This window comes from Oncorhynchus mykiss, chromosome 9 (assembly GCF_013265735.2).
Source record: "Oncorhynchus mykiss isolate Arlee chromosome 9, USDA_OmykA_1.1, whole genome shotgun sequence".
Taxonomy (NCBI): Eukaryota; Metazoa; Chordata; class Actinopteri; order Salmoniformes; family Salmonidae; genus Oncorhynchus; species Oncorhynchus mykiss.
This window is the reverse complement of record NC_048573.1, coordinates 52,622,195-52,637,815: the sequence shown is the minus strand read 5'-3', so window position 1 is coordinate 52,637,815 and position 15,621 is coordinate 52,622,195. Positions and strand designations below refer to the sequence as shown.

Genomic DNA, 15,621 nt, shown 5'->3' with positions numbered 1-15,621 from the left:
TGAGACTCTCGTGAACCCGCACATATAAAATGTTTTGCTCTATGACGCTCACAAGTTACACAAGACTCACTGGAAGGTAAAGGGGTTATAGAATATCATAGGAAATCCCAGGACATTGTGTATATAATGCTGTAATAAGCTCACATAGTTGCTGTCGCAAACTCCACACAGTTGTCACTGACTAGTTGGATATTTGTTTCCCAGTGAGTAAAAGTGTTTTGTACTTACAACATTCATATAAATTCATTTTCACCAGGTTTTTGCTTTGGTGGACCTTATTAATTGTATTGACATTTGTCAATAAAATGTATGAATGCAACTGTTTATGTCAAAGTGTTTTGTGTTCTATTTGTAGCCCTGTTTGTCCTGAAAATAAAATGGTAAAACACTTCATTGCGAGTCAAAATCTAAGGGCTGGACATGCAGATCGATGAAAATCAGATCAATGAAAAACAGATTTTTGTTGGGGTCTTGGGTTGGATTTGTAGAATCAGGAGTGTTACTGCTTGGCTGGAGCACAAGTGACTGTTTTGCAAGGTGGATGATAAAATGTACATCTATCCAATGCATAATACGTTTTTGACTGTTATGCCAATTTCCTACTATCTAGCTCACACACTGGAAAGTGTATGCAAGGCTTAATTTCTCTGATAAAAGTTCAGAAATTAGTCTAGAAATGTGAGGAATGGGTGGCTTTCATGCACCTGGCAATGTCCTTGTATGGTGTCGTCTACCATTTATATTTTTATTTCAATGGTACTTGATGTTTTTATGTAATGCAATTTTGGTTAACATAGGTAGTGTGTTCTATTATGCTTCCTGATTTTTTGAGGCATAATTTTTAAGTTGTCCCTAATCTATTCAAAATGTGATGTGCGCAATGGACACTCAGGCAGTCCAGGTCATTTGGAATATAGCTAACCGCAGCATCCGATGCTGTCGAGCAGGAGAGAACCTCGTCAGTGTAGTAACCAATAAGGATGCAGTATTTTATATATAGTCCTGCCCACCACACGTCGCGCTTGCGTGGAAGAGTCTACCCGACACACATGGAGCTATAGTGGTGTTTAGGGTCCTGTGTATAATAGTGGTGGTAGAAGAAACTGGACCCTTCAGTCCACTGCAGCACGGGGAGTTAGAAGACGAATCCATTTGAGTAATCATGTCGTGGCTCTTCGGCTGGGGAAGGGGGTCCACTAAACCCCCGACAGATGAAGCAGAGACCCCTGAAGGAGAAGGGGGATCTTCTGATAAATCGTTCGGAGAGAAGCCCAAGGACAAATGGAGTAACTTCGACCCGACCGGGCTTGAACGAGCCGCAAAATCTGCGAGGGAACTTGACAGATCACGTTCGTACAATAGTTATCACATTGTCATGTCATTTGTTAAAGCTTCTTGTTCTCTTTCGGAAGTTACGTTTTTGTTTTGTGTGAGTTCAGTATCGCATGCAACTGTACGATATCGTTGCAGAATATGAGCAATTAACCGTTCTGACAACTGCAACAAAGTATCAATTGAACATTAATCAACTATAGAAAGTATGTAATGAACTGGACTCGACTGTATCAACAAAGACTGTCTGCAACAGGCTTTGGTGGGCGTGACAGTGATCGAAAGAACAAAGTGTTCTTCATGGGGATGTTTTCTGACCTGCCACTTGTTCAAGATAACATTCCCAATGTTTGCAAGAGAGCATGTGGCCTGCATAGACGTATGACCTGCTGTTGCATATATGGGGTTATAAATTTAAGCAGTAAGGCACGAGGGGGTGTAGTATATGGCCAATATACCACGGCAACGGGCTGTTTTTTGCCTGGACACAGCCCTTAGCCGTGGTATGTTGGCCATATACCACAAACCCCCAAGGTGCCTTGTTGCTATTATAAACTGGTTACCAACGTAATTAGATAAGTAAAAATACATGTTTTGTTATACCTGTGGTATATGGTCTGATCTACCACGCCTGTCAGCCAATCAGCATTCAGGGCTCGAACCACCCAGGGTATAATTAACCATGAACGTCAGTTTGGCGCATGCCTATGTATGCCATGACAGTGAAAGTGGTATTATTTGTGAATTAATGGCAATTAATGTTAAATAATTTATCCTGTTCCCCAAATGAACATCTAAACTCATAGTATCAAGTGACCAATTGACATTGAAGTGTCTTAATTTTGTTTCCACCTCAACTCTATAGGCCATGCGAAAGAGGCGCTTGATCTGGCTCGCATGCAGGAGCAATCGGTACAGCTGGAGCATCAGAGTAAAGTGAAGGTGGGACACTTTCAAATGTCTGGTTATTAGGTTTATCCATTGAAATGTTGGGAGCATAAAAAGTGTGCAATTTTCTGATAAAAAAAAATAAATACAGTTTACCTAGTCTACTGCTACAAACATTTATGGGTGTGCATTAGCTCATGCTTTTTACTTTTAGTTTTCAAGTGTCAGCCTTCTTCTATTTAGCTGCAGCATTTGTTTTTGTAGAATAAGTCAAGTGTTATCCACTATTGCCTTATGATCTTCCCTGTCCTAGACATTCCGGTACTGTCACCTACATTTCAAAACAGGAACACATGGGTTCTCATTTCTATATATTCATCCACTTTCTCTCAATCCTCCCTTGACTTTTCTCTTTGGGTCCATATACTTGGCATCTATGATGCTCTGAATAATGAGATTAGGGTTTAAGTATAACAGTTCTTTGTCCTTCAAACTTACTACCTATTCCTCTCTGAAAACATGCTTTAATCCCATTCACTAACAGGAATATGAAGCAGCCTTGGAGCAGCTGAAGGGGGAACAGATCCGTCTCCAGGCCGAGGAAAGGCGGAAAACACTGACAGAGGAGACCAAGCAAAATCAAGCGGTATGGGAGTGGTTGAGAGTTGCTGACAAGTAGTCCTTGACTACATTCCGCTGATGTAATTTACCAGTCAAGTGTGAATAAATCTAGTGTTGCCCTAAGTATGTTGTAATGGGGATAATGTACATTATTTATCTTTATTGTATTGCATCCTTAATGTTGGCTCATGCTTCAAATGGTGCAAAGGTGTTTTCTGTCTTATTTCTTCTAGAGGGCACAGTATCAAGACAAACTTGCCAGACAGAGATATGATGATCAAGTCAGGCAGCAGGTAAGCTCTCTGTTCTGATTTCTGTTGAATCTCAGACATAGCTATACAGAAACACAAAAAGAAACCCGATTGGGACCCATGCTGATAGAAAAAGGACAAGAATGAGAAATATGTTCAGCATGTGTTTTGTATTTGCAGCAAGCCCTCAATGAGGAGAACTTGCGCAAGCAAGAGGAATCAGTAACAAAGCAGGAGGCTATGCGAAAAGGTGCAGGAAAATTACCCATGTCATTATGACACACAGGAGAAGGTTTACTAAGCATTTGCACCTGTTCTTCATCAAGGAAAATGAAACATGAAGAATAGTGAACGGAGACCGTTTCATGTTTTTGTCATTGTTTACAGCAGGGGTAGGCAACTCTGTTCCTGGAGTGCCGCAGGTACTGCCAGATTTTGTTCCGTCTAGGCATCACACCTGACCAAGCTGGCCTTCCGGGTCAGTAAATCAAAAACATGAAGTGCCTGCGGTTGTCTACACCTGGTTTAGAGTATATCTGTAGTTCTCTTCTGACAGAAACGGGTGCAAATGCTTTGTAAATCAGTCCCACAGTATGTTTACTAATAGCAGACTCAGTCAAAGACATATTTGAACTTACTTTAGTTCCACTCTCTTACCTAGCCACTATTGAACATGAAATGGCTTTGCGGCACAAGAACGAATTGCTTCGTGTAGAGGCAGAGTCTGCAGCTCGTGCCAAGGTAGAGCGGGAGAATGCGGACCTCATCCGTGAACAGATCCGCCTTAAAGCAGCCGAACACAGGCAGACGGTCCTGGAGTCCATCAGGTGAGATGGGAAGGGTCAAAAGGTCAAAATGGTTCTACACTCTACAGCAGTGTCCCATTATTGGGTCGGGCCCAATGGCGGGTTGCACTTGCAGTTACTTTTTAGAGGGTCACAGCTTGAGACTGGGCTGTGGAAGACAATCAGTTGTAAAGAGCTTTATACATTCCAATTCTTATCACATCTCATATTATGTAATACATTTAATTTGATCAGCCAGTATTCTGTTATGTTTGGATAAGAACCCAGGAATGCTGTGAATGTTTGGTAGTCATAATGGGAGCAGTCACTGTAATAATTATGTTTTTGTTTCTCTCAGGACTGCAGGAGCAGTCTTTGGGGAAGGGTTCCATGCCTTTGTGTCCGACTGGGATAAACTCACTGCCACGGTAAAAAGTCTCCCCCTTACTACCAATCTTCTATCACACTTTCACCCTACAAGCTGCGATATAGCTTGAATTTCGCATTGTGGTTGCTTACCATATCTGAGTCATTGACACACACTGTTTGGTGAATGCCCTGCAGGTGGCTGGGTTCACACTGCTGGCAGTAGGGGTGTATTCAGCGCGGAACGCCACCGGGGTGATTGGGCGCTACATAGAGGCTCGTCTGGGAAAGCCTTCGCTGGTTCGAGAGACCTCCAGAATCACTGTTGGCGAGGCCATCAAACACCCTGTTAAGGTAACTAAAGAAGAGATAAAATAGTTCCCTTTCAGGACATAACAAATTGATATGGGATATTTGTTGTCCCTGCTCTTTGAAGTGCACTGAACAAAAATATAAACACAACATGCAACAATTTCAAGGATTTTGCAGAGTTACAGTTCATATTAGGAAATCAGTCAATTGACCCTGATCTTTGGATTTCACATGACTGGGAATACAGATATGCTTCTGTTGGTCACGTACCTTTACTAAAAAGGTAGGAGCGTGGATCAGAGAACCAGTCCATATCTGGTGTGACCACCATTTGCCTCATGTAGCATGACACATCTCCTTCACATAGAGTTGATCAGGCTGTTGACTGTGGGCTGTGCAATGTTGTCCCACTCTTTTAATGGCTGTGCAAAGTTGTGGGATATTGGCGGGAACTGGACATGCTGTTGTACACGTCGATCCAGAGCATACCAAACATGGTCAATGGGTGACATGACTGGTGAGTATGCAGGCCATGGAAGAACTGGGACATTTTCAGCTTCCAGGAATTGTGTACAGATCCTTGTGACATGGGGCTGTGCATGATCTTCCTAAAACATGAGGTGATGGCGACGAATGAATGGCACGACAATGTGCTTCAGGATCTTGTCACATTATCTCTGTGCATTCAAATTGCCATCAATAAAATGCAATTGTGTTCGTTGTCCGTAGCTTATGCCTGCCCATACCATAACCCCACTGCCACCATGGGGGGCACTCTGTTCACAACGTTGACATCAGCAAACCGCTCGCATACACAATGCTATACACGTCTGCCATCTGCCCGGTACATTTGAAACCAGGATTCATCCATAAAGAGCACACTTCTTCAGTGTGTCAGTGGCCATCGAAGGTGAGCATTTTGCCACAGAAGTCGGTTATGACGCCGAACTGTAGTCTGGTCAAGACCCTGTTGAGTACAATGGGGACGCAGATGAGTTTACCTGAGACGGTTTCTGATAGTTTGTGCAGAGATTCTTCTGTCTTCTGTTGTGCAAACCCACAGTTTCATCAGCTGTCCAGGTGGCTTGTCTCAGACGATACCTCGGGTGAAAAATCCAGATGTGGAGGTCCTGGGCTGGCGTGGTTACACGTGGTCTGCGGTTTTTAAGCCGGTCGGACCTACTGACAAATTCTCTAAAATTACGTTGGAGGCGGTTTATGGTAGATAAATTAAAATAAAATAATCTGGCAACAGCTCTGGTTGAGACATTTGTGGCATTGTGTTATGTGAGAGAACTGCACATTTTAGAGTGGCCTTTTATTGTCCCCAGCACAAGGTGCACCTGTGTAATGATCATGCTGTTTAATCAGCTTCTTGATATGCCACAACTGTCAGGTGGATGGATTATCTTGGCAAAGGACAAATGCTCACTAACAGGGATGTAAACAAATGTGCTCAAAATTTAAGAGAATAAGCTTTTTGTGTATATGGAGCTCATAAGACCAACACTTTACATTGCGTTTATATTTCTGTTCAGTGTAGTTAAAATGATGACCATTATACAGTGAATTCGGAAAATATTCAGACCCCTTGACTTTTTCTACATTTTGTTATGTTACAGCCTTATTCTAAAATGGATTAAATTACTTTTTTCCCTCGTCAATCTACACGATACACCATAATGACAAAGCGAATACAGAAACACCATATTTACATAAGTATTCAACCCCTTCGCTATGAGACTCAACATTGGGCTCAGTTGCATCCTGTTTCCATTGATCATCCTTGAGATGTTTCTACAATTTGATTTGTGTCCACTTGTTGTAAAGTCAAGTGATTGGACATGATTTGGAAAGACACACACCTGTCTATATAAGGTCCCACAGTTGACAGTGCATGTCGGAGCAAAAACCAAACCATGAGGTCAAAGGAATTGTCCGTAGAGCTCATAGACTGGATTGTGTCTCGGCACAGATCTGGGTAGTGTGTAGTGTACCAAAACATTTCTGCAGCATTGAAGGTCCCCAAGAACATGGTGGCCTCCATCATTCTTAAATGGAAAAAGTTTGGAACCAGCAAGAATCTTCATAGAGTTGGCCGCCCAGCCAAACTGAGCAATTAGGGGAGAACCCAATGGTCACTCTGACAGAGCTCCAGAGTTTATCTGTGGAGATGGGAGAACGTTCCAGAAGGACAACCATCTCTGCAGCACTCCACCAATCCGGCCTTTATGGTAGAGTGGCCAAATTGAAGCCACTCCTCAGTAAAAGGCACGTGACAGCCCACTTGGAGATTGCCAAAAGGCACCTAAAGGACTCTGACCATGAGAAACAAGATTCTCTGGTCTGATGAAACCAAGATCAAACTCTTTGGCCGGAATGCCAAGCGTCCTGTCTGGAGGAAACCTGGCACCCCCTACGGTGAAGCATGGTGGTGGCAGCATCATGCTGTCGGGACATTTTTCAGCGGCAGGGACTGGGAAGCTGGTCAGGATCGAGGGAATGATCAACGGAGCAAAGCACAGAGAGATCTTTGATGAAAACCTGCTCCAGAGCGCTCAGGACCTCCGACTTGGGAATTCAACCTACAGAATGCACTTTAGGTTGAATATCATATTAACTGTATTATAATACATGTGTGAAGTGTTTAACTGTATGTATGTGAACTCTGAACTCTTTTCTACCTTCAGACAACGAAACGTCTGAGAAGTAGACCACAGGATGCTCTGGAGGGAGTAGTTCTTAGTGTAAGTACACAGTGTACATTCAGTATTGTTCCATACACATCATGGAAGAATTCTTTACATTACAGTAAAAGCAGATATCCCTACACTGATGTCATTGCTAAAGTAGGTTGACCTCCCTTAAGTTGACATTTCTCCTGCCCTCTCTCTCTTCTCTCCCCTCTCTCTGTTGTGTAGCCATCCCTGGAGGAGCGTGTGCGGGACATTGCCATTGCGACTCGTAACACTCGACAGAATAAGGGGCTCTATAGAAACATCCTTATGTATGGACCCCCTGGGACTGGCAAGACCCTCTTTGCCAAGGTATTACATGGCATGCACTATACATGTTAGTATAGTTTAACATGTACTTTACTAGAATAAGGAAAACATTTCAACATTTTTCAAAATTGTATTGGTTAGGTGCAGGGTGGCATAACTGGAAAATAATGTTTTGCCATTAACTTTACACCGGTGTGTATAGTACAGTCGTCACGAGCTGTCCATTGTCAACAGGGTCACACTTAGCCAATAGTTGCTGCATCCACTATTTTACTGAATGATGGTCTGTTACGTTGCCCTGCAGAAACTGGCCCTCCATTCTGGGATGGATTACGCCATCATGACAGGTGGAGATGTAGCCCCTATGGGCCGTGACGGCGTGACGGCCATGCACAAGGTCTTTGACTGGGCCAGTACAAGCCAGCGCGGGTAGGACATTCATTCACTGTGTTGTGTTAAATGTCCAAAATTAAATGTACAGATCCTCTTTGGCACAAATCTTATGGGTGTTTATGTAAAATCAGAGCCATACACTACCTGTCAAAAGTTTTTAGAGCACCTACTCTTTCAAGGGTTTTTCTTTAATTTTACTCTTTTCTACATTGTATAATAGTAGTGAAGACATCAAAACTATAAACAAACAAATATAGTGGCAAGCAAAAGTATGTGAACCCTTTGGAGTTACCTGGATTTCTGCATAAATTGGTCATAAAATTTGTCAAAGTCAAAACATCTAAATCATAACAATAGACAAACACAGTCTGCTTAAACTAATAACACAAACAATTATACGTTTTTATGTCTTTATTGAACACACCGTGTAAACATTCACAGTGCAGGGTGGGAAAAGTATGTGAACCCTTGGATTTAATAACTGGTTGACCCTCCTTTGGCAGCAATAACTTCAACCAAACGTTTTCTGTAGTTGTGGATCAGACCTGCACAATGGTCCGAAGGAATTTTGGACCATTCCTCTTTACAAAACTTTTTCACTTCAGCAATATTCTTGGAATGTCTGGTGTGAACTGCTCTCTTGAGGTCATGCAACAGCATCTCATTCGGGTTGAGGTCAGGACCACTTCAAAAGGGCCACTTAAAAAGGCGTATTTTCTTCTGTGGAAGCCTTCTGTTGTTGATTTACTTCTGTGTTTTGGGTCATTGTCTTGTTGCATCACCACACTTCTAGGTGATGTCCTGTTGAGCTTCAAATGGCCTTACATTCTCCTGCAAAATGTCTTGATAAACTTGGGAAATCAGACTGATAGCAAGCTGTCCAGGCCCTGATGCTCCCTCCACCATGCTTTACAGTTGGGATGAGGTTTTGATGTTGGTGTGCTGTCTTTTTTTACTCCACACAGTGTTGTGTGTTCCTCCCAAACAACTCAACTGTAGTTTCATCTGTCCGCAGAATATTTTGCCAGTAGCGCTGTGGAATATCCAGGTGCTCCTTTGTGAACTTCAGACGTGCAGCAATGCTTTTTTAGGACAGAGGTGGCTTCTTCCGTGGTGTCCTCCCATGAACACCATTCTTGTTTAGTGTTTTACATATCGTAGACTTGTCAACAGAGATGTTAGCATGTTCCAGAGATTTCTGTAAGTCTTTAGCTAACCTCAAATGAGCATTCTGCGCTGTGCTTATGCAGTCATCTTTACAGTACGGCCACTCCTAGATAGAGTAGCGACAGTACTGAACTTTCTCCATTTTATAGACTGATGGACATTAAGTCATATAGGGATACTTTTGTAACCCTTTTCAGCTTTATGCAAGTCAAGAATTCTCTTTTTTTGTTTGAGGCATGGTTCACATCAAGTAATGCTTCTTGTGAATAGCAAGCTCATATTTTGTGAGTGTTTTTGATAGGGCAGGGCAGCTCTAACCAACATCTCCAATCTCGTCTCATTGATTGGACTTCAGGTTAGCTGACTCCTGACTCCAATTATCTTTTGGAGAAGTCGTTAGCCTAGGGCTTCACATGCTTTTTCCAAAATTCACTGTGAATGTTTAAATGATGTATTCAGTATAGACAAAATACAATAATTTGTTTGTTATTAGTTTAAGCACACTGTTTGTGTATTGTTGTGACTTAGATGAAGATCATGTAAAATGCTATGGCCGATTTATGCAGAAATCCAGGTAATTCCAAAGGGTTCACATACTTTTTCTTGCCACTGTATGGAATCATGTAGTAACCAAAAAAAGTGTTAAACAAATAGAAATATATTTTAGATTATTCAAATTGCCACCCTTTTCCTTGATGACAGCTTTGCACACTCTTGGCATTCTCTCAACCAGCTTCACCTGGAATACTTTTCCAACAGTCTTGAAGGAGTTCCCACATATGCTGAGCACTTGTTGGCTGCTTTTTCTTCAATATGCGGTCCAACTCATCCAAAACCATCTCAATATGGTTGAGGTCGGGTGATTGTGGAGGCCAGGTCATCTGATGCAGCACTCCATCACTCTCCTTCTTGGTCAAATAACCCTTACACAGCCTGGAGCTGTGTTTGGTCATTGTCCTGTTGAAAAACAAATGATCATCCCACTAAGCCCAAACCAGATGGGATGGCGTATCGCTGCAGAATGCTGTGGTAGCTATGCTGATGGTGTGCCTTGAATTCTAAGTAAATCACAGACCTTGTCACCAGCAAAGCACCTCCACATCATAACACCTCCTCCATGCTTTACTGTGGGAAATACATGCAGAGATCATCCGTTCACCCACACCGCATCTCACAAAGACACGGCGGTTGGAACCAAAAATCTCCAATTCGCGCTCCAGACCAAAGGACACATTTCCACCGGTCTAATTATCATTGCTTGTGTTTCTTGGCCCAAGCAAGTCTCTTCTTATTGGTGTCCTTTAGTAGTGGTTTCTTTGCAGCAATTCGTCCATGAAGGCCTGATTCACGCAGTCTCATCTGAACAGCTGATGTTGAGATGTGTCTGTTACTTGAACTTTGTGAAGCATTTATTTGGGCTGTAATTTCTGAGGCTGGTGACTAGGAACGTATCCTCTCCAACAGGGGTAACTCTGGGTCTTCCATTCCTGTGGCAGTCCTCATGAGGGCCAGATTCATCATAGGGCTTGATGGCTTTGCAACTGCGCTTGAAAAAACGTTCAGTTTTTGAAATTTTCCTTATTGACTGACTTTCATGTCTTAAAGTAATGATGGACTGTCATTTCTCTTTGCCTATTTGAGCTGTTCTTGCCATAGTATGGTCGTGGTCTTTTACCAAATAGGGCTATCTTCTGTACCACCCCTACCTTGTCACAACACAACTGATTGGCTCAAACGCATTAAGAAGGAAAGAAATTCCACAAATTAACTTTTAAGAAGGCACACCTGTTAATTGAAATGCATTCCAGGTGACCTCCTCATGAAGCTGGTTGCGAGAATGCCAAGAGTGTGCAAAGCTGTTATGAAAGCAAAGGATGGCTGTTTGAAGAATCTCAATATAAAATATATTTGGATTTGTTTAACACTTTTATTGTTACAAATTATTCTATGAGTCCATAGTTTTGTTGTCTTCACTATTATTCTACAATGTATAAATAAATAAAAACCCTTGAATGAGTAGGTGTTCTAAAACTTTTGACCGGTAGTGTGTATATAAAGATCATCTGCAGTTGAAGTCGGAAGTTTACATACACCTAAGCCAAATACATTTAAACTCAGTTTTTCACAATTCCTGACATTTAATCCTAGTTAAAATTCTCTGTCTTAGGTCAGTAAGGATCACCACATTATTCTAAGAATGTGAAATGTCAGAATAATAGTAGAGAATTATTTATTTCAGCTTTTCTTTATTTCATCACATTCCCAGTGGGTCAGAAGTTTACATACACTCAATTAGTATTTGGTAGCATTGCCTTTAAATTGTTGAACTTGGGTCAAACGTTTCAGGTAGCCTTCCACAAGCGTCCCACAATAAGTTGGGTGAATTTTGACCCATTCCTCCTAACAGAGATGGTGTAACCGAGTCAGGTTTTTAGGCCTCCTTGCTCGCACATGCTTTTTCAGTTCTGCCCACACATTTTCTATAGGATTGATGGCAGGGCTTTGTTATGGCCACGCCAGTACCTTGACTTTGTTGTCCTTAAGCCATTTTGCCAGAACTTTGGAAGTATGCTTGGGGTCAATGTCCATTTGGGAGACCCATTTGCAACCAATCTTTAACTTCCTGACTGATGTCTTGAGATGTTGCTTCAATATATCCACATAGTTGTACTTCATCATGATGCCATCTATTTTGTGAAGTGCACCAGTCCCTCCTGCAGCAAAGCACCCCCACAACATGGTGCTGCCACCCCCGTGCTTCACGGTTGGGATGGTGTTCTTCAGCTTGCAAGCCTCCCCCTTTTTCCTCCAAACATAACGATGGTCATTATGGCCAAACAGTTCTATTTTTGTTTCATCAGACTAGAGGACATTTCTAAAAATTAAATTTAAAAAAAGAAATACGATCTTTGTCCCCATGTGCCGTTGCAAACCATAGTCTGGCTTTTTTATGGCGGTTTTGGAGCAGTGGCTTCTTACTTGCTGAGCGGCCTTTCAGGTTATGTTGATATAGGACTTGTTTTACTGTGGATATAGACACTTTTGTACCTGTTTCCTCCAGCATCTTCACAAGGTCCTTTACTGTTGTTCTGGGATTGATTTGCACTTTTCGCACCAAAGTATGTTTATCTCTAGAAGACAGAACGTGTCTCCTTCCTGAGAGGTATGACGGCTGCGTGGTCCCATGGTGTTTATACTTGCATACTACTGTTTGTACAGATGAACGTGGTACCTTCAGGCGTATGGAAATTGCTCCCAAGGATGAACCAGACTTGTGGTCTACAATATCTGAGGTCTTGGCTGATTTCTTTTGATTTTCCCCATGATGTCAAGCAAAGAGGCCCTGAGTTTGAAGGTAGGCCTTGAAATACATCCACAGGTACACCTCCAAATGGCAAAGGCTAATTGACATAATTTATCAGAAGCTTCTAAAGCCATGACATAATTTCCTGAAATTTTCCAAGCTGTTTAAAGGCACAGTCAACTTAGTGTATGTAAACTTCTGACCCACTGGAATTGTGATACAGTGAATAATAAGTGAAATAATCTGTCTGTAAACAGTTAATGGATAAATTACTTGTGTCATGCACAATGTCCTAACCGACTTGCCAAAACTATAGTTTGTTAACAAGAAATTTGTGGAGTGGTTGAAAAACAAGTTTTAATGACTCCAACCTAAGTGTATGTAAACTTCCGACTTCAACAGTATCTACGTGCGTGTCAGATTCAAATAACCATTGTGGGTCAATAGTAAAAATAAAAAAATAGCAGTTTTCTAATAAAGCCATTAGATTTGCTAATCTCTTTCTCTTCATTTGCCTCAACTTCTGTAGCCTCCTGCTTTTTGTAGATGAAGCAGATGCATTCCTACGCAAGAGATCCACAGTGAGTCCCGTAACAGAACTAAGCACATGTTCTGTTTTCAAGAGTCAACATGTCGGCTATTTTGATCACATCAATTACTTTCTTGCAGGAGACAATCAGTGAGGACCTCAGATCCACCCTTAACGCATTCCTTTATCGCACTGGAGAGCAGAGCAACAAGTTGGTACCAACCTAAATAAAAAACTATGTTCCTTTTAAGTGATTTTACACTGGCTAGTTACCATAGTGATTTTTTTTTTTCCTATGTATATTATTTGAGTTTTGAGGAAGTGCATGAAAAGGTTGACTTGACTAAAAAGATCATGGTCTCTCTCCCCAGGTTTATGCTAGTGTTGGCCAGTAACCAGCCTGAGCAGTTTGACTGGGCCATCAACGACCGTATTGATGAGATTGTAAACTTTGCCTTGCCTGGGCTGGAGGAGAGGGAGAGACTGGTGCGCCTGTACTTTGACAGATTTGTACTGGAGCCTGCCACATTAGGGAGACAGTGAGTACACTATTCTCCACTTGTACTACAATGCCACTATCTATGTGGCATAATGATTTGGGTAATCTCTACAATCAATATTCATTAGATGTATTTTTCAACTAATGACTGCTCTGACGAAACAATAGTGTGTTGAGTTGAAGGTTTATTTCACTAACATATATCCCCCTGCAGCAGAATGAAGTTGGCCCAGTTTGACTATGGCCAGAAGTGTTCGAACATTGCAATTCGTGCAGAGGGCATGTCGGGCCGTGAGATCTCTAAACTGGGTGTGGCCTGGCAGGTTAGTACATGTGACCTGTCCAGTTAGTTGTCTTTAGATAACGGGACACAGGATAACATTCCATCCCTGTTTTCTCATCAGGCTGCTGCATACTCCTCAGAAGACGGCGTCTTGACAGAAGCTATGATCGATGCACGTGTTGACGACGCTGTCCATCAGCATGCGCAAAAAATGGACTGGCTCCACATGGAAAGTGGCGCGGAAAGTGCGGGTAAGCACGGGGTGGTGGTGCCAAAGGAAGCGGCAGCAGAGAGTGTAATAGAATTAACAGTGGTGCAAGAGGCTGTACCACAGGCCCTGGATTCAGTCCCCACCATCCAAGTGGTGCTCCCTGTCATGGAGGCCATCATCTCGAACGCTCAGGCCGCAGCGGAAGCTGAGCCAGTGAAGGTTAACGAGGCAGCTGCCATTATTGAGGAGGCAGTTACCCTAGTTAACGAGGCAGAGGGTGTTACCCCCATTGTCACTGAGACTGTTGCAGCATTTCCAGCACTCAAAGAGGCAGAAGTGGTGGAGGATCCTGTGGAAACTGCTACTGCTATACCATTGGTGCAGGAGGTAGAAATAATCAAGGATGTGCCCGAAAAGGCTACAGCATCTCTTGTTCCAGAGACTGTAGCAGTGCCTAAGGTAGAGGTCTATGTGACAGCAGAGGTGTCTGTACCCAAGGACACAGAAGCAGAGGTACTTGTAGACACAGCCCCTATCATTAAAGAAGAACCAGCTCCAATTAAAACCACCCAAGAGTTGGATGCTGCAGAAGCAGTCAAGTATTCAGAAGCCATTGCAGTAGAGTTGGAGGCCACAGCAGTTCCTGTTGCCCAGGAGACAGAGGCCGCGGCCACCCCCGTTGTCGCGGGGGCTGCGGCCACCCCCGTTGTCGCGGAGGCCTCTGATTCTGAAACTAAGACCACAGCAACCTCTGTTGCCCAGGAAACTGAGACCCCTGTAACCAAGGAGACAGAGGCCACAGTAACCCCTGTAGCCCAGAACACAGAGGCCACTACAGCAAAGGTTGACACAGAAACTGCAGCTGAGGTCCCTGCAACGGTTGTGGCCAAGGAATCTGAGGCGACTGAAACTACAGTTGCCAAGGAAGCAGTGGACCCTGAAATCCCTGTCACCCCCGAGGCGGATGCTAGTAAAGTTAAAACACCTCAAGCAAAGGACCAGGAAAGTTGACGACTTAACCAAACCAGAAGACCCTCCTAAAAAAATTGAATAAATGGTGATGCTACTGAAACACTTTGGTAGGGAGCAAGTAGGTTAAATATTTTGAAGCAAAAATATGTACTGTACTGAATAATGGGTATTTTGTCGTGATTAAACGGCTATTGATCATTCTATCTCAATGGTGTCTTATTACACTTATCTATTGAACTATTTGTTTTTCAAAATTGCATGCCTTTATTTTTCAATTAAAGCACTTTGAAATTGTAATGAAAAGCGGTATAAAAGTTTCATAAATTATACTTTCAGTTTAAGTTGGATTTGCAAGTTCTTAAGTATATGGGAAATGTAATGGTTACAGGGGTGACCGGTTGTCTGGAAGATTGGAAACAATAAGAAAATGGCAACAGATAAGACTTTAGGCCTGTATACATCTCATTAGCAAATTAACTAGGTTGGTTGAGCACCATGTTACATCAATCCCTCTTAACATGTCTGAGAAAATATCTTTCCCTTACATTATTTTCCATGTGAGGCGCAAAGGCTCACAAAGCAACATCCAGGTATTTTAGTATTTGCAAGTGCAAAGTCAAAAAAGAAAAGGAACAGGTGCCCATAAGGTAATAATATATAACCACACAGCATGGTCTCATAGACTAGATGTAACATAGTAAAT

At 42.5% G+C, this 15,621-nt stretch overlaps 1 protein-coding gene across 1 annotated transcript; it reads left to right on the top strand.

The window, feature by feature from the left end:
- Positions 1-1,025: 1,025 nt before the first annotated feature.
- On the top strand, positions 1,026-15,121 carry LOC110532364 (ATPase family AAA domain-containing protein 3). Its single transcript, XM_021616207.2, has 16 exons — positions 1,026-1,349; positions 2,198-2,274; positions 2,765-2,866; positions 3,075-3,134; positions 3,273-3,342; positions 3,754-3,919; positions 4,236-4,305; positions 4,442-4,597; positions 7,246-7,302; positions 7,477-7,602; positions 7,865-7,989; positions 12,954-13,005; positions 13,094-13,164; positions 13,325-13,492; positions 13,667-13,775; positions 13,857-15,121. Exons 1-16 carry the CDS (start codon positions 1,163-1,165, stop codon positions 14,955-14,957), a joined length of 2,697 nt encoding a protein of 898 aa, XP_021471882.2. The 5' UTR covers positions 1,026-1,162; the 3' UTR covers positions 14,958-15,121.
- The last annotated feature ends 500 nt before the right edge of the window (positions 15,122-15,621 follow it).